The sequence below is a fragment of the Populus euphratica genome, unplaced genomic scaffold (assembly GCF_000495115.2).
Source record: "Populus euphratica unplaced genomic scaffold, PopEup_1.0 scaffold75.1, whole genome shotgun sequence".
NCBI lineage: Eukaryota > Viridiplantae > Streptophyta > Magnoliopsida > Malpighiales > Salicaceae > Populus > Populus euphratica.
The window spans coordinates 533,484-554,295 of record NW_011499866.1 but is presented as its reverse complement, the minus strand read 5'-3'; the positions used below and the strand labels follow the sequence as shown (position 1 = coordinate 554,295).

The 20,812-nt window shown below is 34.7% G+C and overlaps 3 protein-coding genes across 3 annotated transcripts; 2 read left to right on the top strand and 1 right to left on the bottom strand.

Moving 5' to 3' along the window:
- The first annotated feature begins 688 nt into the window (after nucleotides 1-688).
- LOC105126133 (metal tolerance protein 4-like) lies at nucleotides 689-4,153 on the top strand. Its single transcript, XM_011026888.1, has 7 exons — nucleotides 689-1,113; nucleotides 1,633-1,802; nucleotides 1,948-2,146; nucleotides 2,507-2,685; nucleotides 2,775-2,925; nucleotides 3,026-3,156; nucleotides 3,624-4,153. Exons 1-7 carry the CDS (start codon nucleotides 912-914, stop codon nucleotides 3,795-3,797), a joined length of 1,206 nt encoding a protein of 401 aa, XP_011025190.1. The 5' UTR covers nucleotides 689-911; the 3' UTR covers nucleotides 3,798-4,153.
- A 5,583-nt stretch (nucleotides 4,154-9,736) lies between these two features.
- Nucleotides 9,737-16,537, bottom strand: LOC105126132 (uncharacterized). The gene is made up of 16 exons (XM_011026887.1): nucleotides 15,763-16,537; nucleotides 14,876-15,004; nucleotides 14,713-14,786; nucleotides 14,546-14,615; nucleotides 14,414-14,469; nucleotides 13,904-13,975; nucleotides 13,669-13,763; nucleotides 13,517-13,583; nucleotides 13,295-13,424; nucleotides 12,916-13,134; nucleotides 12,688-12,833; nucleotides 11,990-12,164; nucleotides 11,765-11,855; nucleotides 11,410-11,567; nucleotides 10,526-10,714; nucleotides 9,737-10,012 (listed from the first exon to the last, which is right to left on the bottom strand). Exons 1-16 carry the CDS (start codon nucleotides 16,159-16,161, stop codon nucleotides 9,953-9,955), a joined length of 2,130 nt encoding a protein of 709 aa, XP_011025189.1. The 5' UTR covers nucleotides 16,162-16,537; the 3' UTR covers nucleotides 9,737-9,952.
- On the top strand, nucleotides 16,449-20,322 carry LOC105126276 (DNA (cytosine-5)-methyltransferase CMT3-like). Its single transcript, XM_011027095.1, has 8 exons — nucleotides 16,449-16,505; nucleotides 17,238-17,733; nucleotides 18,812-18,882; nucleotides 18,986-19,093; nucleotides 19,200-19,316; nucleotides 19,394-19,493; nucleotides 19,577-19,768; nucleotides 19,919-20,322. The coding sequence occupies exons 1-8, from the start codon at nucleotides 16,449-16,451 to the stop codon at nucleotides 20,320-20,322; spliced, it is 1,545 nt and encodes a 514-aa protein (XP_011025397.1).
- Nucleotides 20,323-20,812: the final 490 nt, after the last annotated feature.

The following is a 20,812-nucleotide window of genomic DNA, read 5'->3' as shown; positions in this document are numbered from 1 at the left end:
GCTTATACGTACTATAGTATGTCAAGGCATTTTAAAATACCTTTTTATGTATGTTAAGGCATTTTTTTGGTCCTTACGACTTTCTTGATTAGACCCATTAAGTCACATATCATCAATTTGTGCAATAAACTCATTAAATCTTCACAACTTGATTGCAACAAATCCATTTGATTTCTCTATTAACTCTCAATTTAGGCAGCAAAAAACATGGAAGATCACTTACTAGCCATGCCACCACTAAATAATTTTCCGGGAATTGTTCAAACTATTATAAAATATAAAGTTTAGTTATAAAACTTCAAGTAGCATGACATGTTGTGTTGAAAAAAAATAAAAATGAATCTAATGAAATAAAAAATTCAAGTCAACCTCCCTAGGTAAAAGCTTAAAGATTTTCTTTTTTAAAATAATATTTTTTTATTAAAATAATATCATTTTAGCCTTAAACATTAACCTTAGATTTGATTTTAAAACTATTGTGGAAAGAGTTGGATGTAAAAATTGAATCTCCGAAGGTTAATGTGCCTAAACACATGCACCAAAAATAATATCGAACCTTTCCTTTTTTGCGGTCATCGTTGTTTCATATTATTTTAATAAATAATTTTTCTAACATACTGCAATATTAGAAAGCAGATTATCAAACAAAAAAGGAAAAAAAATCCAACAAAAAAAATTTAGACCTGTCAAAACTCAAACCTTCCACGAGGCACTTGCCCGAATTAATCCCAACAAGAAAAAAAAAGTAATGCTTATGTTTTTTTTTTTTTAAATAATTAATAAAATAATCCAGTCAATAATAACAGGTCACTTCTGGCGAATCGCTCTTTCTTACGAAAAAACAGAGTTAGCTTCCTTTTTGCAAGAAAGAGAGACGAACACAGGAACCGGATCAATAATTGTATCCACTAATGGAGGATATGAATTCTGGTTGTTTGAGTCCTAAAGAGCCATTGTTGAATGTTAATGAGCGTTGGGAACCGAGTGGAGGTAACTCGTACCACTCACTAAGGACTGGATTTTTATCAAGATTGCCCGATAAGGTTCGGTCTGTTCTTGATGTCGAGTCTTCTTTTCACTTTAATGCCTCTAAAACTAAAGGGCTTAACAAAGGTACGTAGCCTTGCACTCCTTTTTCTTGCTTTCTTTAGAAGTCTTGTTACCAAGCGGAGCAAGCTTGAGAAAATGTAGAAAGGGATAGAATCTGTGTTGTTTTTTACACATAAGATTACTTAAACGTTAAACGGTTGTTGTGTTTGTGTTTAATTTCTGTGGATAAAAAGGTAAAAGCTTAGGATTTGTTTGGTTACTGAGAAAGTGAAGGAAAGTGAGAAAAAGAATGGAATTGCTGTCTCTTTTGTTGTTGAGGTGGCTCTTGAGAAAAAGATAGCTGAGAAGTACGAGGGTTATTGAGTAGATGTGTTTTTATGCATAATAAAGGTAAAAAGTTGAGGGCTTGTTTGGCTGTTTGGAAACTAAAGAGAAAATGAAAGGGTAAAGAAGAATTTTGATCAAGCTTTGTTTGGTTTTGATTTTTGCTCGTAAAGTGCTGCTTAATTTATTGGAAACCAAATAGAGATAGTTTATGTTTGGTAGTGATTGAGTTCTTGTTTGTTGTTTTGGCGTTTGTAGATGAAAAGGAGTACTATGAAAAACAATTTGCGACGTTAAAATCCTTCCAGGAAGTTGATACTTTGATGACAACTGATACGATCGATGAAGAAGATGATGAAGAACAAGTGCAAGCTGAGAAGGCTATGAAAATCTCTAATTATGCCAACATTTTGCTTTTGGTGTTTAAGGTGAACTCACCAATGCTTGTTTTTGAGATAAATCGAACTTGAAAGAAGTCTTTTTTTTCCTACTTCAATTGCATTTTCCAATGTTGGTTATATTTAAAATTTTAGTTTTTAAGCTGTTGAGATTGATAATTTGTGTAATGTCCAGATTTATGCTACAATAAGGACAGGATCCATAGCAATTGCTGCCTCCACATTAGATTCTTTGCTTGATCTCATGGCTGGTGGGATACTCTGGTTCACTCACATGTCGATGAAAAACATAAATATCTACAAGTATCCTATTGGAAAATTAAGGATGCAGCCAGTGGGAATAATCATCTTTGCTGCTGTCATGGCCACACTTGGTAATTTTGTCGTGCCTCGTAACATACTCTTGTGTTCCATCGATTTTTTTTTTTTTAAATTTGTCTAATGATTGTAAAAGTAATGATTTATGCCAAGTAGAAAAGGGAAATCTAGACCATAGATTATATTGATAATTTTCTTCTTCCATCTATCACAAATCCAAAACCAATTGTTTGTTTAACTTTTCTTAATGCGCATGAAGTCTCGGTGGAATAAGAATTTTGGTAACGGTTCACTCCCATAGTCATGTAGTAAGTTAGTTGCTTACAGTTTAACACCTTAGGGAAACAAAAGGTTTTCATCAATTTGGCTTCTTTGAGTGTGGTGTGGTGTGGAATCGTAACACTCTTTCCTCGCAGGTTTTCAGATATTGGTCCAAGCTGCTGAAGAATTAATTGAAGATGACACACGTAAGAAGATGTCTTCAAATCAACTGCTATGGCTTTACATAATCATGTTAACTGCTACTGTGGTGAAACTGGCCCTTTGGATTTACTGTAGAAGCTCAGGAAATAGTATAGTTCGTGCCTATGCAAAGGTTTTTGGCTCTACTCTCTAAATATTTAGCTTTCTATTATTGAGCTGTTAATTATCACTTTTGTAACTCAAACTAATTTTCATGTCCAGGATCACTATTTTGATGTGGTGACGAATGTGGTAGGATTAGTTGCCGCTGTTCTTGGGGATAAATACTACTGGTGGATTGACCCTGCTGGTGCTATTCTTCTTGCTGTTTACACAATCACAAACTGGTCTGGAACTGTCATTGAAAATGCAGGTATCACTCTTCATTCCTGGTTATTTTGGAAGGAGCGGATGAAGTGATACACAGATAAGGTTATATCTGCCAACATTTTAAGATGGGCTTCTTGGTGCAGTTTCTCTTGTTGGGCAAACAGCTCCACCTGAAGTCTTGCAGAAATTGACATATCTTGTCACAAGGCACCCTCAAGTCAAGCGTGTAGACACAGTCCGTGCTTATACCTTTGGTGTTCTTTATTTTGTAGAGGTAAGCATGCCTGCTTAGTTTGTGATTAACAAGTGCTTGTTGAGCGAATTGTCTTGCAACAAGGACTTGAAAATAAAAATAAGTCAGTCTGCACTGCATGTGTAAGCACTGGTTAGCCCAATAAAATTCGATAGTCAATGAATCTTCCCCTATTCTGATTTGAACTCTGGACACTAAAATTTTTGTTTGTCATGTCTCAATTTTCCTTATTCAAATCTTGGGAAGCCCGCAGTATTACATGCATGGCTTTAGAACTAGTACACTGCTTTCTGGTCATTTTTATTAAATCAGCAAACATTTGAACGGTCTTAATCCTATCACTGTAAAGTCTAAAGGTTTGCTGCTAATCAATAGTTTAAATGGGAAAATTTTCAAGTCTGTTTTTCATGCATGATTTAAAATGTTGTCCTGCTGTTTAGGAATGGGCCAATAAGATTTTTCTCTTCTATTTTCCCCATTTGAAACAGGTTGACATTGAACTTCCAGAGGAACTGCCTCTAAAGGAAGCACATACTATTGGAGAGACATTGCAGGACAAGATTGAAAAACTCCCGGAAGTTGAGCGGGCATTTGTTCATCTTGATTTCGAATGCGAACACAAACCAGAGCACTCTGTTCTCAGCAGGTTACCCAACAGTTAGCCTTGATCTATATATAAATATATATAGATAACATCATGTATAAATTGCACACTGCTGTTGATTTCATTTACGTCACATATTTGGGATCCAGTGTGTCACTTTCACTGTGAATCTGTTTACTCTGAGAGCCCTGGTTTTGTACAAGGTGGTACATGTAGTGTATTAAACAGAGCAACCATTTGTTTTAAGGCAGCTAGGTTGATACATGAAAGTAATGTTGTACATTTTTGGTCGGCATGCTTTGGCTGTGATGGTTGTGGCACTTTCATTGTGCCCTTTGATGCTTTCTGTTTTTAACTTTCTTCAAACAATACAAGCACAAACTTTGTTATGAAACTTGAAAGCCTACTTTCTTATAGGTACTTTTTTTTTTCTTCCCTTGTGATTAAAAAATCGATGTTGGAGTATGGGTCCTTGACCTATTAACATGAACAAGAGCCTAGAGTTCTAGCATGAATAATTTACCAAGCAAAAGATGAACCTCTAATTATAGATGTTTCAGCTGGAACTGGAACCAGTTGTGTAGATCTAAATGGGAGGGGAATTCAGGCTCTGCACCGAAAACACCATTGTTGGTGAGTGAAGGAAAGAGAAGCAGGAGACAGAGTAGAAGGAATTCAGTGAGTTCACTGAGGAGTGATTAACGATGAACCTGACTTTCTGAAAAGATTTCTTCAAATCAGTTATTGTGGTTACATGCAATTATGCAAACTGCAATAGCAGTAAAGCTTGCCGTTTAACTCAGGAAATGAGACTGTTCTTGCTTATGCAAAGGTTTTCTACTGCAGAAGTTCAGGGAGACTGTTCTTGCTTATGCAAAGGTTTTGTTCCTGTCCTTGTCACCGACAAACGTTGTGTCGTTTAGTGCTAGGCTTCTGGTTATCAATTCTAGCTAAACCAAATGTCAGTGCCCAGGATCGCTATTCCGAACGTGGTAGGATTGATTGCAGCCGTTCTTGGCGATAAATCCTTATAGCGGATTGACCCTGCAGGTGCCATCCTCCTTGCAGTTTACACAGGTATAAATTGGTCTGGAACTTGTATGGAAAATGCAGGCGCCTTCTTCACCCATGTATACTTCTTGAACACAGCCTGGTTTCTAGCAATGCTGTCCTCTAGCAACGCAAGCACCGCTTGGAGCAGCTTCGCTTGTTGGAGAATATATAAATTCTTGCAGAAAATTGGCATATCTTGTTGCCAGGCACCCTGAAGTCAAGCATATCAACACGATCCGAGCTTATGCTAATATAATAGAAGAATTATTTATCTACATTGATAAAAAGTTTATTAGTGAATATCAAAATACATATATTTAGCTAAATTAATTTTATTTGAATATCTAAAAAATTTTCTTTTTTTAGCATGAAAACGTGCATTTCTTTTTTTCTTTTTATCATTTAATTAAGTATCTAAAAGAGATGAACACTGAATATCAACGAAGTAATCAAACAAATTTATATTACCAAATATAGAACAAATCAAAATGAGTCCACAAAAATAAAAATAGTTAAAAAAAAAAAATCCAACAAGATTTTCCATGAAATTCATTATGAATCCAACCCGTGCAAAGACAAACGACTACTTGATAAATATTAGGAAATTAAATAAAAATATTATGTAACAAGTATTGATTTTTTTATAAATTAAAAACAGAAATAATTGAGCCCAGTTAGCTATAGCATCCCGAGCCCAGCTTGAAATAAGCATAAAAAGTCTTGTCTCGGTAATGGTATTTCCATGCGAAGCCAGAAGATACCCCAAGGACGGCAGGAGGAACGAGTAGCTTTTCGACAAAACCAGAGAAAAACAAACAAGAAAGCAGATTATTATCTTGATCAAGACAACAAGAGAGACAAAACACTATAGCGAGGATACAATAGATGTCTTGTCCCTGTCACCCCCCTGCAGCTGAGCAGCCCGAAGGCAAGATTTTCTCTTAAACATCAAAAGTATTTACGACAGTTATTTTTTGACATTAAAGCAGCTTGTGGGTCTTCTGATTCTGCAGAAGATGTGATGAAGAAACCCATGTTAGTCATGGCATTACCTATGAAGAACATGCTTTTTATACTACACAGATCAACGATAGTGATGTAAGTTTTGTTTATTTATGTGATTTTCAAATGGTCGAAGCAGAAGAACAAAAGAAAAGGACAATCCGTCCACAGTGTCCAAGATATTTGAAAGTGAAAAATTTGAGATTGTATTGTGTGTGCTGGATGTGCATGTGCGCAGGGATTTAATATCGTGAACATCACCCATTGTTTCGCTTCTGGTATGCCCCAAAAGCTACCCCGCGCGGAGGATGTTTTGCGTGAATACATTCCTTAAACAGTGGTGGCGATCAACCATTACAGTGTTTTTTTAAATTTTGATTTTTGATTTAATTTTTTTATATTTTTAAATTATTTTAATATGTTAATGTTAGAAATAATTTTAAAAAATAATTTTTTTAATTTTAATTTATTTTCAAATAAATAAAAAGCATTTTCAACCGGTACAACTCAGAGCATCGCTTGACCTAGCCCCGATGATTAGTGCAGGAGGCCTATTTAGTTGGATCAAGTTCATGGGTATTTTAGAATAATAACGTAATTTGATAAAAGATTTGAAAAAAATAATATAAATTAAAAAAAATAATATAATTTGAATACATAACTGTTAAGAATATTGGTTGCAAAGAGCTATTATTGAAAATAGCTGTTATTTAAAAAATCATGTCTATTTTTATTTAATTAACATATATTAAAAAACAACTTAAAATTTTATAAAAATCTAATGAAAAATTCATCAAAGATAAAATGATTTAAAAATTTCAATAAAATAATTCTAGTCACACTTTAAAATACAACTAAATATGATCATAATTTGTTAAGTATTTTGTTTTGTTCGGGGTTAATTACAACAGGGGATGAAAAAAAAACTGATTAAAACAAGAAACAAAAAAAAATAACTGTAAAAATCAAACTGAGGAAATAACATATTAGAATTTAGAAAAATTGTCCAATTCAGTTTGATTTTGATTTTATAAATTTGAAACTGAAAATCAAACTGAAAAAATCCAATCAAACCAAAACTAAACTATTGAAAATTACAAAAAAAACTAAGAAAATAATATAATTTTTAATTTTTAATATAAAATAACCAAACTGAACCGAAATAGATTGGTTTGAACTAGTTTATATTTAATTTTAGTTTTTTTTTTAAATTAGTTTGATTATTTTTTAAATAAAACCTAAATCAAACTGAAAAATACTTACTTCTAATTACAACCTCATTTGATTTTTTTCAAGATGCAATAATAATTTACTTGTGGAGATTTTTTTAATGGTACATAGCATTTATCTTTCCTTTTGTATTCGTTTTCATTTCTCTCTTATGCCCATCACCTTATCCTTTTGTTTTTAGTTGAATCTTGAATCTCATATTTTAACTATTAAATTTTCATACGATTTTGAGTTTGTTTTGTTTAGGATAATTAATTTTAAAAAAAGAACATGTATTAAACCCCCATTATTTGCTATTGTGTACAAGAAAATATTCTAAAATGAAATTTTTATTTTAAATAATTTTTGCGTGCAAAAACAATATTTTTAAATGCAGTTGCGTTTAAACTGTAATATTTTTCAAATAATTCTTAAACTTGTATTATTATCTCAAAACTTTTAGTAAACTACGTTATTTTTTTTTTAATGCCAAGTTCATAGCCTACTGTGTCATCATGGATTAGTGGATCTAATTAGTCACCAAATATGCTCTTTCGTTCATCTCAATGGTTGCTTTGAAAACTAAAGTTATTTTTTTAGCTCCGATTTTGTGACTTTTCATTAGACAGTGGTATGTTGGAGGTTCCATTGGTTAGTCTATGTCACTGTCAATGGTTCACTTTTGACTTTGGTTATGATTCTCCACTGTCCCCTCTCAGATTCAAATGTGTTCCTCAAATCTTTTCACTGGTATCTTCATGATTTGCAGAGTTGATTGAGATTTGGAAATTTGAGGAATCTTAGACTGAATTTAGTCATGGGATGGGTGCTGGGATAATCTGATTCCTGAGATGTGGTGCTCTTTTGTCAGTGTCACCCTTTCGTTCTCACTTCCCCGAGGTCTTGTCAGGAAAATATAAAACCCAGAATTCGTAATTCTGATGTATTGTTCTTATAACAGAGCAACCTGGCACTTGCCAATACCTGCAGTTGATGCCATTTCCAAGCCTAAATTGAAGGCCATCAAGCCCTTCTCGGCCCAGGTGACGATGATGCAAGAAGGATTTCACATAATATTGCTTTGTGTCTTATACGTGGATAAAATGTATCCTCTGAGGTGTGAAGATCATCCAGACTTCATGGATTTTGAAATAAAAACACATCTCCCAAGGTGTCAGGATCACTCCATAAGCCTTCAATGTGATGGCGGGCAGGAACACATATTTACTAAAATTTGGGGGAATCATTCATACTAATAAAGAAGACTGGAATCTTGGGATTCAACCTTCACTAGAATTTGCTGCCATTATAGTGTTTCAATATATATTGCCATTATATTACAGCTGTAATCTTGGAAAGAAGGATGGTCACTTCACCTCTCTGCAACCAGTTGTTCATAAAACCATAATATATACAAACTTCACCGAGTTAGATGGGATGACATTTCTATTTTTGTCTATAATCGTTGTCTTAAATTAACTTCTACTTTAATACTAAATATTAAGCAAAGATAGAAAATTAAACCTTAGATATCAACTAGGATATTATTTTTTTCCTTTTTTCAATCATTACATATCAACAAATTTAATTTCTTCAAAACAAATTTTGTCATACTGTGTTTTTTTCTTTAAAAAACATGTTTTTTTGTGTCCAAATATTATACACCAATAATTATCTATCAAAAATATATATATAATACTTAAAAATTTGAAAATTTTATTTTTTAAGTTTTAGTTAACAAATAGGCAAGTTTTCTGGTTCTTGGCCACCCAAATCCAAGCTAAATTCTTAAACATCTCTACAAAAGTATCTCTACAAAAGGGTGACCAGTGAACTCTTCTTAATTTCCGGGGTTAATGAGCAATAAATTGCAAATGTAATAATTACCTAGCATGATTTGAACATGAAAATATAAACCTTAAAGTTACAAAGACTAGAAAAATTAATTAAATTAAGAAAAAAAAATAATTAACTGAAATAACCAAATTGAAAAAAAAAACCAAATTAACTAATTAGAAACTCAAAAAAAAAAATCAATTTAGTTCAATCCACATAAAAAAAAAAAACACAATACAAATATAAACTTTTCTTCTAACCCTAGATACCAAATCAAACCTAGCCGCCCTCCTCCTCCAAGCTTTCTCTCAATTTTTGTTCGAGAAGATGAATGATTTTCTGAAAATGTAATTTTACCATGGATGAAGCTTAAGTAAAACCTTTGGACTTCTTGTTGATGTTGTGAAAAATTGCAGACTTCCTGCCTCTTCTTGTTTGGTGTAAAAAATGATGGATGCTGGGGTTAACATGGATCTTCTAAACCGATCTCTAGTTTATCCATGTCATGCTAAATCCTGGCAGTGTAGTAATGCATGACTTTATTATTTAAATCTCAAGCATCTTCATTTTACAGACAGGCACCACATTGTGGCTTAAAAAGGGTGATGGCTGGCAGTGACATCGACATAGCTGATAGCAGGATTGGGTTGAAGAAGCTAGTCATAGTTTACTTCAGTCTTTATTTTTCTAGGATTTCAACAAAGTCCTTAAACTTTGTTATTAAGTTTTGAAAGATAAAACTGAATCAAACCAAATTGATTAGTTTGAACTAATTGATTGGTTCAATTCAATTTATAATTTTTCAAAAATATAAATTTTAATTTGATAAGTTTTTTTAACCAAACCAAACCAAAAATACTCCCCACTTACCTAAGTTATAAAATCAAAGGCACTAAAGAAGTGCAAACTAAAACCTTATGCATAAGAGCTAAATTTACAGCATCAACATCATTAATATTAATCATACACAAAACTGCAATTCTCCGTTGCTGCAGCTAAAGCTCTCTTACTCCAATTTGTACAATTAACATGAGAAACTAAATATGAGGCCGGGAGGGCAAGAATCAACAAGATCCTTTTTGTTTGGTTTCTTGCTCCCCGCAATTTGATATTTTAAGAAACAGTCCTCCCATAGCACAAACACGCAAGATAGAGGTTCTTCGCCCACTTTTCCTGTACATTAAAAGAAAAACTCGAGTGAGATATTGTCTCGTAATTCATTTACCATACCAAAAATCAATGATACAAATTTGTTATGCAAAACAGTATATAAATTTCATACTGCTCAGTGACCAAAACTAACACCAGTCAGATATCAAAACATGCGAGATGCACACACAAGCAAGAAATTGATATGCAAACTTTGATTTCTAGAATTTGTCAATACACAAAAATGCATGCCACAAAAACAAGAATCAAGATGCAATTTTTTTTAATAATAGCCAAGGCACAATGACCATGCAGTGGAGGAACATCACAATTTTACAGCAGTAGTGATGAGGAAATCAGTTTAGACTTGTTTGTTACTGCATAATGATTCTAGCAACAAGGAAGGAAGCTGCAGTCTGCTTCTGCAACAGGGGAGGATTCCAACTATGTCTTTCATGATAGATATAAAGCACACACCCATATTCAGAGGATTGGAGAACATGGTCAGCAGCTCCAAAATCAAACAGAATGTATTACCTTAACATGGGTGCTTGGAAATAGAGATGTGCGTAAAGTTTCCTGGGTTTCATCTCCAGGTTTGCGCTTAGGGACACTCAAGATGAGAGCAGCTTGATCAAAGGTTGCAGCAGTTGATGTAATTCTAAAGCCAGTATCCCACCTTCTGTGAATGCCCTCACTTGGATACAGAAAATCAAGCTCCACAACCTAGTGTAGCCGGTGACAAGTGAGACACAGAACCCACATGAGTCAGAAGCAAAGTCATATGCAAGAACCATTCAACTGTGGCCCAAGAAAACATATAAACTTTTTATAACATGCTGACACATACTAAAATAAGGTTTAAACTAGAACAATCTGCAGAGAACCACAATTTTGTGTCAAAATACTTGGTTTAAAGAAATGGTCAACAAGCAACCAAGGTCAATCTATTTTTTTACCTTGGTTCTAAATCAATGTCTATTGGCATCCATAACCATCTAAATAGCATCTATCGAAGAAACAAACTTCTTAATCAATGTTAATTTCCAACTAAATCCGCAATATCACAATAGAAAGTGAAATCCAGAGGGCATGACAAAATGAGCTTTCAGGGTATGAGGTATTTAACTTAGAATCCACAGTTCAGGTTTAAACAGATTGTATATTTATTTTTAAATCAAGCTTTCATTTGAATAGCAACAATTTCCAAAAAATATAAAAAAGGAAAACCAAAAACTAAAATGTCCAAGGCGAATAGATCTCATTCAAACCATGGAAAATTTTGTTGAACTCTAAAAACTCATGGGCATACAAACATTCAAATTTGTGGGAATAGCAGTGGCTGCTGCTTTTTATATATTTGCAATGGACATATCCTTAGGAGTAGATTTTAATTGTTGAGATGACAAGAAAAATCTTACCTGATCACTGAAGCCTGCATTGCGTGACATGACAACCCCCCAGCGGGTTCCAGCAGTAGCCATTGAAGTCACATAAAACCCTTCTCTCCACTTCTTGTTTATCCACTTAAAGGGAAAAGAATCGCTTACTTTGTAAGACTGTTGAGTGTATTGAGTGCCTACATAAATTAAAACATCACTTTGTTTTAGCTGCCAAAAGGAAATTTTGCTAAAAGTTGCACCCCAGCAACACCCTGACCATAGCAAGTCTCAATTTCAAAGGCAAACAACCATAGCTGCGAACTGTTAAATCGTGGCCCAAAAACTAACAAAGGTTATGCAGTAATACACAACTTATGAGATAAAGCAAACCAACCTTTGGACATCACCACAAGAGAGCTTCCATTGTTAGAACCAGCGATGGAACTGATGTAATAGTTCTTCTCCCATTGTTCCATTATCCATTCCTATTATTTGGGAACAATTTTGATTATTGTTTCTATAATAAATTACTTACATGATTAGGAAAAGAAAACCTTAGCATGGTAACACATGCACATTTAACATATTTCCATGTAGTGTTTAAGTTCATGTAGTTTACCTTGTGTAAGAAAAAAGGTGATAGTTCATAAACTTGGCTTGTAAAATTAGTTCCAGCATCCATTATTAATGCCCAAAGATTGGAAGAAGATGCAACACAGCTTATAAGCAGACCATCAGCAATTCCTCTCTCCACATGTTGACCCAGCCTTCCATCAGCAACATTATAATGGTACCTATGTAAAGAACAGACATGTCATCAGGTCATGTCAAGGTCAGGAAACCACATTCAAAAGACAAAAGGGTATCTCCTCAGAAGATCTGTGCAGTGAATAAAGGATGGAGCCCAGTATTCTCAGTGTCAAGTTTTTTAAGAATACAGGGGAGAGAGGGAGAAGGGGGAGAAACCACAGGAGTGCATCACCCTTGCACCAATGGGCAAACAAGAGAGCACCTAATCTGAGACCAGGTGGCTGTATAGAAGACCATACAAAGTGTGAGACTCAATGGAGTTATGAAAGGATTGTTCAAACAGAAAAATGAATTATCGATCATTTTCTTCAAATCTTTGCTTGGTTAGGCTTGTAGCAGTCCTTTTAGGAAGCCACTTCACTGTTACAAAACCAAAACTCTTTATTTAAATACCCAGAGTTGCATGGTTTCTCGTTGCCTCAAATTAATGAAGGGTAAATTAGCATAAAAAACATTGCAAATTTTTAGAGGGAAAAGAAAGAGAAATAATGAATCAAAACATCGTACCTCTGTTTCATTGGTGGCTTAGCGTTGTAAATAGAAATCCATTGCGTAGCAGGAACTCCAAGACGGACTTTCTTCTTAGGTTGCCCATCATCTTCTTCCTCCTCAATATTCAGCCTACCACGTTTTTGACCAACTTGACAAATGATCTGCAAGAAGATATATAATTATTCAGACAGTAAGAGAAAAGATAAAAGTATTACTTCCTTGTGGATTTGAGCTCTACCCTACCTTTTGAGCACCCTCTGTGTTTATTGGTCTTATAGCTGGATTTGGTCCTATCAAGCTCTCAAACAAAGATATTAATTTGGAATAGTTGGGCTCCTCATCAAATTTCATATTCACCACGATTTCAAGAAACTGTTTAAGAGGAGGAGGACAGAAGCAGCACAGCATCTCTGGAGATGTTGCCATCTTCTTTTTGCAAACCAAGAAGGACTTATTGTCGCCCTAAGGTTTGTTAACAAGAAAAAGTAATAGAGTTAACATATCATTCTAACAAAGAAAGGCATGAGGATGGCAAACTACCCTTTGCAAGCATGTTTGTTTTGCATGTATTTATATACTCATGTTCATGGTACATGAGCTTGTGTGTATATCCTTGAAGTACCTGGTAGCCCTGCCATGGCAATCTGCCTTTGTGAAGGAAGATGAGTGTATAAGCAAGAGATTCAAGATCATCTCTCCGACTGGCAGTTCTTCCCAAATGAGCATGAACACTAGCATATCGAACTGTTCCCCTAAAGAATCAAGCAGATAGGTATCATGAATAATAATGGTCAGGGTCACATTTTGTCCACAAGATTCAACAAGAAATATGATTAAGTCCCACCTAAACATATCAGGGCGCTGATCATATTCAACATGTTGTCCAGTACTGCTGTCTTTCCACTTTGTTGCTGCAATTTTGGATAACGATAAAACATAAGGGATTTAAAAAAAATAGCAATAAGAGTACTTTAATGATTAATGACTTTGACTCACCTAATCCGAGGTCAACAAGAAATAACTTCTTCTCTTGAGATGTAGATGGCTGACCAAGTAAAAAGTTTTCAGGCTTTACATCTCCATGCACATAGCTAAAATCAAACAAGGTTGCATAATTCTTAAGTTTTTCACAGAAAAAGTGGAATGAAGAATTAATAAAGCTACCAAATGAATATCCTTATGACCATAAGTTTACCAAGAAAACAATTTGATACACAACTAAATAGCATACCCTCTTGAGTGCATCTTCTCCAAAATTGAGAGAGACTCAGCTGCAATACAAGCTACCATTTCTGAGGACATCCTACATAAAAAAGGAATGACAACCAATCAACACGTAGAACAAGGAAAGCAAATCAAGACATTATGTGTCTCGCGGGAAAAAATGTCAGCTTAGCAATAAAAGAAACACCCTACTCTTCCTCAGTATTTTTGGCAATAAAGAACAAACCAATTGGATAAAATAATGCATACAGGGAGAAAAAATAGAAACAATATCAGTTGACATAACATGATTTGTGGTGAGCATAAAAATAACTTCAAGAGATTTACCACCCAAACCAATTCCAAGGAAAAGAACATCTAAATCAACACTGTCCATACACACCAAAAATACCGAGAGAGAGGGAGAGGGAGAGAGAGGCATGTAACAGTCCATACACACCAAAAATACTGTGTGTGTGTGTGTGAGAGAGAGAGAGAGAGAGAGAGCGAGGCATGTATACATGCACGACATACTCACGTCTGCCCAGAAGAATTCCATACATCCCAGAGGCTAGGGCCCAACATGTCCATAACCTGAAAAACCCATGAGCTGAAGTTAAACCAGGAAATATAATGAACAAATTAGAAAGAGTGAGCTTGCAGATCATACCATTACATAATAGTCTCCCTGCCTTCCTTTATAGTGTACTCTTGGCACACCATGACTACCACCAAGTGTGCTGTCAAACAAAAACAAATTGCAGAAAAACTTAAATATTTATGATAAATCTGAAAAAACCAAAACAACAACCTAGTTTAGAGGGAAGATTTACGCACTTGTAAACTTGCCATTCATACGGAGGGCCATAATTACAGCCTTTGCTGTTTCTGTGCTCAAATTTCAGGGCCACCTAGAGGAAACAAACAAGGAAAAAGAAAATTAAAGCAAGATTAAGTTTTTGTATGAAATATCATGAAATAATAGCTAGATTGATTTTACCTCCAGGGCACCAGAACCCGTCGCACGTTCATTTCCACCATTAGCACGACGACCAACAAACACCTGACCAAAACCACCTTTCCCCAACTTCCTTTCTATCCTATATAAAGGCGACCCTCCCACTTGAACCTTGGATAAGAAAATAATAAACACTCTATAATTACCACAAAAATAAAAGGCAATATTAGAAGTTGAACATGTTGAAAAATCAATTAAAGTCAACTTCAAAGTAAACAAAGTGTTTTTTTCATGATTTATAATGCCATGCATGCAACAACAAAACAAAGCCATGAAAACAAAGCATCAAATTTCAGCACAGGCTTGTATACTTAAAATCTTGAACTAATAAATGCATGTACTGAACAATCAGCAACTGTCCTCAACCAACAACAAAAAAAAAGCTCTTAGCATTTCCAAAAACAGTGTGAGATTGAAAATCTTACTTCACTCAAGATTACAGAAATACTAAATCAAATGCATATGAAGCCCCCATGACACCATCCTTTTGTAGCTACAAGCATAAATCACCAACAGCAACTAATCAAGACCAACATTTGCAACCATATTTCAGCAAAATCCACCAACCAGATTGAGATAGCATCCAACCAACACAAAATCAAAATCCCCGCCAAAAAAAAAAACCATTCATTCAGCTGACAAACCACTACATCACCATTAATTCAACAACTTCCAACAGCAACAACAGAAACCCGCCATAAAAACCACATTTTCACACAAAAACATCCCATTTTAAACCGAAATGACCAAAATTTGACCCCAACTCCATATATTAACAAAATCACAAAATAAAATAAAGTAAACCCAGATGACAAAGCATCAAATTTGCCAGAAAATTATTAAAAAAAACAAAAACAAAACAAGCATACCTTATCAGGGAAAGGAGCATTGTTCCCCTCCTCTTCTTGGCCACCGGCTTTATTAGCACTTAAACCTCCACTATCATCAGCCATTGGACCTTTCAATCTTTCAACTTTCTCTTCTTCTTCAATATCAACTAGCAAATTCTTTCCCTTCTTATCACTCTCTGATATCAAAATTACCCTTTTACCCTCCTCCTCCTCCTCAACTCTTCTATTACTATTATCACCTTCTTCTTCCTTCTCTTTCAACCTTTTCGCTTCCAATCTTGTCCTCGGTCTCTTCTTCGCTTCTCTAGCTACAGCAGCACGGGTCTTCACGTAAGTCCTCGCAACTGGAGGGTCTGTTTGCTTCTGTTGTTGTTGATTTCGCGCTAACCTTGCGCGATTTCTTCTAAGCTCAGGCATTGCTGATTAAGCCCATGCAATCCGTCCCTTAAAAACCCTAGCACCACTATTTTGATTATCATTATAGTGAAATCGAGCTAGACTCCATGGCTTGCTTTGAAAAAAGGACTGAGTAGGGTTTTATAGGGTTTAGATTGCGAAATTGAGGGTCAATTTGATGAAAAAATGAGAAAAATTAGAGTTTTGAAATTGGGGATTTTTTTAGGGTTAGGGTTTGATTGGGAGAAAAGCGGAAAGAGAGAGGGGTGGGTGGGGGGCTGCGAGAAAAAAGGAAATGGTGGAAACGAATGGGAAGGAAGTTTTGGTTCGGTGGTGGTTTGCTTGTTTGGTATGGACTCGACCGTGTAAGCTTTTGAGCCACGGTTCGGTTAGTTGGAATGAGCCTCCTAGGGTAGGTTCGGATCTCAGACGGCAAACGAAATATTTAATGATTTGATATATCTATTTTTAATTATTGCCGTTCATGAGGCTTGGTGGCAAGCGATGAGTTTTATGAGATGATATATTTGTATTTAATTAATCTTATTCATAAAGTTTACTGGCAATTACGGTTGTTTTGCTTACAATATTTAATGATATTCAATGGAATATAAATATGATAAAAAATACATTACTTAAATTATTAAAATAAAAAATATATTTTTAGTATGAGTTTAGTAATGTATTTATATTTTTTTAGTATGTTTTTGATAATGTAGTGTATAATATTCTTGTAAAAATATATTTATTTATTTATGATATTTTTACATAAAACATTATTGAAAAATATTAATATAATATGTTTTTATTAAAAAAATTTAAAATAAGTTGACCTTTACACTCTTGAAAGTAAATATAAATAATTATTTTCTTGATATTATAAATTTCTTGCGATGAATAATACAATTGTTAATAGACTTATATTTGGAAAAATAATATGTATGAAAGTGGTTTTATTATTATATTATGTAATTTGTTGACAAATTTATTACTTAACTTAATAGTTTTAATTTCTTTATAAATTTAAATTTATTATTTCATTATGGAAAATAAATATTTACATCAATAATTCCACCAACGTTCAAAAACAACCAAAGCCCCTTAAATCCCTCCCTAACTCTTCGGACCCGCGCCCCGCCCCCCATCTCCATTCAAACTTCAAACCGCGCCCCCTTCCCTTCTCCTTCTCCAGCACCACCGTGCCGCGAAAACGACATCGCAGCACGACGACAAAACCAGAAGCGGCAGCGTCTACTTCTTCTTCAATTAAGCAAAAGAAGACGGCGGCGACGCCGAAACGTATTTGGTTGAGAGAAGTAGAGAAGGAAGAGGAAGAGGAGGTGTTTGTTTTGGAAGGAGATGAGGATGACACGAACTCAGTGGATGAAGTCGGAGATAGGATGGGGACTGGTAATGCTGATTCTAGACCTGACACGAAGGAGAAGCGTGGATCTGGTAAAGCTGAGAAGAAGATATCGACGCCTATGAAGGTTAAGGAGGATGAAACGCTGGCGAGGTTTGTCGGAGCTCAGATTCCTGGTGCTGAAGCCAGAAAGAAGTGGCCTCATCGATATGCTAATAAGGTAACTTTCTGCTCCTTTTTTTATCTGTAGCTCTCTTTGTTTTTGATTTTTTTTGTGTGAAAATGATACAATTTTATGAAAAACATATGCTTTTCTATACTTTTGTTCAAATAAGTTAAAAAAAAAATTATTCATAGAAGGGGCTCTTTGTTTTTCTTTTTTCTTTTCGTGTATTAACATATGAAAGAAATCGGCACGGGGACTGTGTTTTAGTGTAATTATGTAGTTTTTTTTTGTTAATTCTGCTTGTTTATAATGTTTTAAGTGGATTTTGCATGACAAGAGAAATTAGCAATATTCTATTTGGTTTTGGAATGGAGTTTAGAAGGACAATTTGGCTTGATGTTGATTTTAGTTTCATGATAATGGTGTTTTTGAGTCTGTTGTTGTTTAAGTCGTTGACTAAGTACAGCGTGTTTTTGAGTCTATTCTATGCCTTTCTTATAAATGAATGCATAGCACGAGAACAGAGGATTTGATTTAAAAGACTTAATATAAGGGTGTGTTTAGTGTATATTGAATTTGGGTTTATGAGAATAACAAAGTTAATTTATTGATTCTGGGTATCTTCAATAGTTTTGAATGTTTATAGAAATTGGAGATATTTGGGTCCTTTATTGAGTAATTAATTTGGAAAAACAATTAATGTTGATTAATTGGGTTTTCCGGGAGGGGATTCTATGCCTTTCTTATAAATGAATGCAATGTGATGTGATGGTTTTATTAAATGATAGTTTTTTTTTACAACAGTTTATTAAATATGTGTGTGTGTATTAATTTTTTACTGAGAACTGAATGTTAGTTTCTTAGAAGTTATGGTTGAAATTACCTTAACTTTTGTGTTTACCTTCCCTTTTTGTCCTCCCAGATGCAGAACAAAGCATTACCTTCCCTTTTTGTTCTCCCAGATGCAGACAAAAGCATCAAGTTCGAAAAGTACAAACTAGTAATCTATGTGCTTAATTGTACAGCTTACCGTTCTCTCATCACTTCTCTTTTCCTTCTATGCATTGGTGAGTTCTAGTTTATATCTTCTCATTTTATTGAAATTGTTGTACCTCGGATGATTCCGAAGAGATCGTATATAGCTAGATGTCACTACACACGGGCAGATGTTGATAGGATCATCTATGATCTCTATTATGATGCTTATGTCCAAGTGAATTTTCATCTTCTCTTGGTTTCTTGAATTTTGATATATATATATATATATATATAAACAGTTTTAACTTCACCTAAATGATTTTCTTTTTCGTGTTTAGGCTTCTGACGGAGAACCAGACTATTTATGCAGGATAAGTGAGATGTTTGAGTCTGTAGACAGGACCCTATATTTTACTACTCAATGGTACTATCGATCCCCTGACACGGTATGTTAAATGAAGGAATATTTGATGGTTGATGGTATTATTTTTTTGAGGGTTCACTTTTGGTGTGATATAAAGCTAATTGTAAAACTATACTGTTCTGCAACAGATCATTAAAAATAAGTACATTTCGGATCCAAAGTGTGTTTTCTTTTCTGAGATTCGAAATGCCAATCCCTTGGAGTGTCTTACATGGAAGCTGAACATTGTTAGATTGGCACTCGATGTATGGATACTACTCTTCTGGTCTCTTTTTTTTTTTGTTTTTTCACAAAACGGGTAAAGTTCGGAGTTGCATTTCAGGTGGATCCGGAGAATAAACGAGCAAGGTCCTCTGGTTGTGATTTCTATTGTGTCATGCTTTATTTTCTTCTATATTCTACCTTTGTCAAGTTACCAACAGGTTAGAATATTTCCCTTTCATGGGTAAACTAATTTAAATCCGAGTCCTCTGCAAGTTGTTATCTTATTATTTTTGACTTGTAGAAAACAATACAACTGGACCCGAGAGTTCAACGATATCCAATGATATTCATGATGCTGGGGTGAAGTCTGAGAGTGACGAAGTTTGTGGAACCAGTGGCAGTAGTAAATCAGAGGTTGCTTTACTGGACTTGTATTCTGGCTGTGGAGCAATGTCAACTGGTCTTTGCCTTGGTTTAACTCTGGTCACCGTCAGTTTCTCTTTTCTTCTTTTCATAGTTGCGTAATTTGATTGCTACAGGCACAATTGTTTCTTTACATATTTAGTCACATTTGCGGGTTTAATTTCTTATTTTGGACTTTAATGTGAAATTGACATCTCCAATTTTTCTTTGGTAATTGCAGAAATATGGGCTGTTGACTTGAATATGAACGCTTGTCAAAGTTTGAGGTTGAATCATCCGGAGACACAGGTTGTCCATTTTGTATTTAATTTTTACTCGTTCTTTTGTCACGTCATCCTATTCAATACGTTGAACTTTAACCGGGTCGCCTTTGTGGATCAGGTGAGAAATGAAGCTGCTGAAGACTTCTTTGTGTTACTGAAAGAGTGGGAAAAACTCTGCATAAGGTTTTCTCTCGTGAAAAATGATGACCCAGAAAAGAAACAAACATACTGTTTTGATATGGATGATGAAGATGACAGTGATGATAATGATAATGACGACGAAAAAGGTGTTTCTGAAGTGTTTGAAGTGGAGAAAATATTGGACATCTGCTACGGACCCCAAGAAGAATTATTGACCTGATTATGATACTTGGGAACCAATTAGTGGTTTGAGGCATGCAAGCAGACTTCTCATCGTACTTGTTCTATTTGTACGCTGCTGTTTGATTTCCCCCCTCCCGCCTCCCCCATAACCTGTAAACCGTGTCTAACAATTATGTTATTTGGATAGTAATAGTCGGGAAGCTATAAAGAACTTTGTCATGCATGGCTACCTGTCAAATATTCTACTGAGTTTACATAGCTTGTACTCTGATTTTAAATTATATATCTTATATTGTTAATTGTGGTGGACCTCCATGTCAAGGAATCAGTGGCTTCAATCGTTTCAGGAATGCTAAAAGTCCTTTAGATGATCCAAAAAAACAAAGAACTCATTGTGGGGTGCTTGCGCAACTGGGGTATGGTATATGGTAAATATGTTTTTTTACATTAATTTGAAAGAGTTCATATTTTTTCTCATATCATCTCCTATGTTTTGCAGAAGCCACCACAATATCCTCTCCCCATTT

Coding starts and splice junctions, on each gene's coding strand:
- LOC105126276 (XM_011027095.1), top strand. CDS start 16,449: ATGGGAAGGAAGTTTTGGTTCGGTGGTGGTTTGCTTGTTTGGTATGGA. Junction 18,883..18,985: donor ATTATGATGCTTATGTCCAA/GTGAATTTTCAT, acceptor TTTCGTGTTTAG/GCTTCTGACGGAGAACCAGA. Junction 19,769..19,918: donor TTTAACTCTGGTCACCGTCA/GTTTCTCTTTTC, acceptor TGGTAATTGCAG/AAATATGGGCTGTTGACTTG.
- LOC105126133 (XM_011026888.1), top strand. CDS start 912: ATGGAGGATATGAATTCTGGTTGTTTGAGTCCTAAAGAGCCATTGTTG. Junction 1,114..1,632: donor AACTAAAGGGCTTAACAAAG/GTACGTAGCCTT, acceptor TGGCGTTTGTAG/ATGAAAAGGAGTACTATGAA. Junction 3,157..3,623: donor GTGTTCTTTATTTTGTAGAG/GTAAGCATGCCT, acceptor CATTTGAAACAG/GTTGACATTGAACTTCCAGA.
- LOC105126132 (XM_011026887.1), bottom strand. CDS start 16,161: ATGCCTGAGCTTAGAAGAAATCGCGCAAGGTTAGCGCGAAATCAACAA. Junction 13,764..13,903: donor GAGAAGATGCACTCAAGAGG/GTATGCTATTTA, acceptor GTTTGATTTTAG/CTATGTGCATGGAGATGTAA. Junction 10,715..11,409: donor ATGCAGGCTTCAGTGATCAG/GTAAGATTTTTC, acceptor CGGCTACACTAG/GTTGTGGAGCTTGATTTTCT.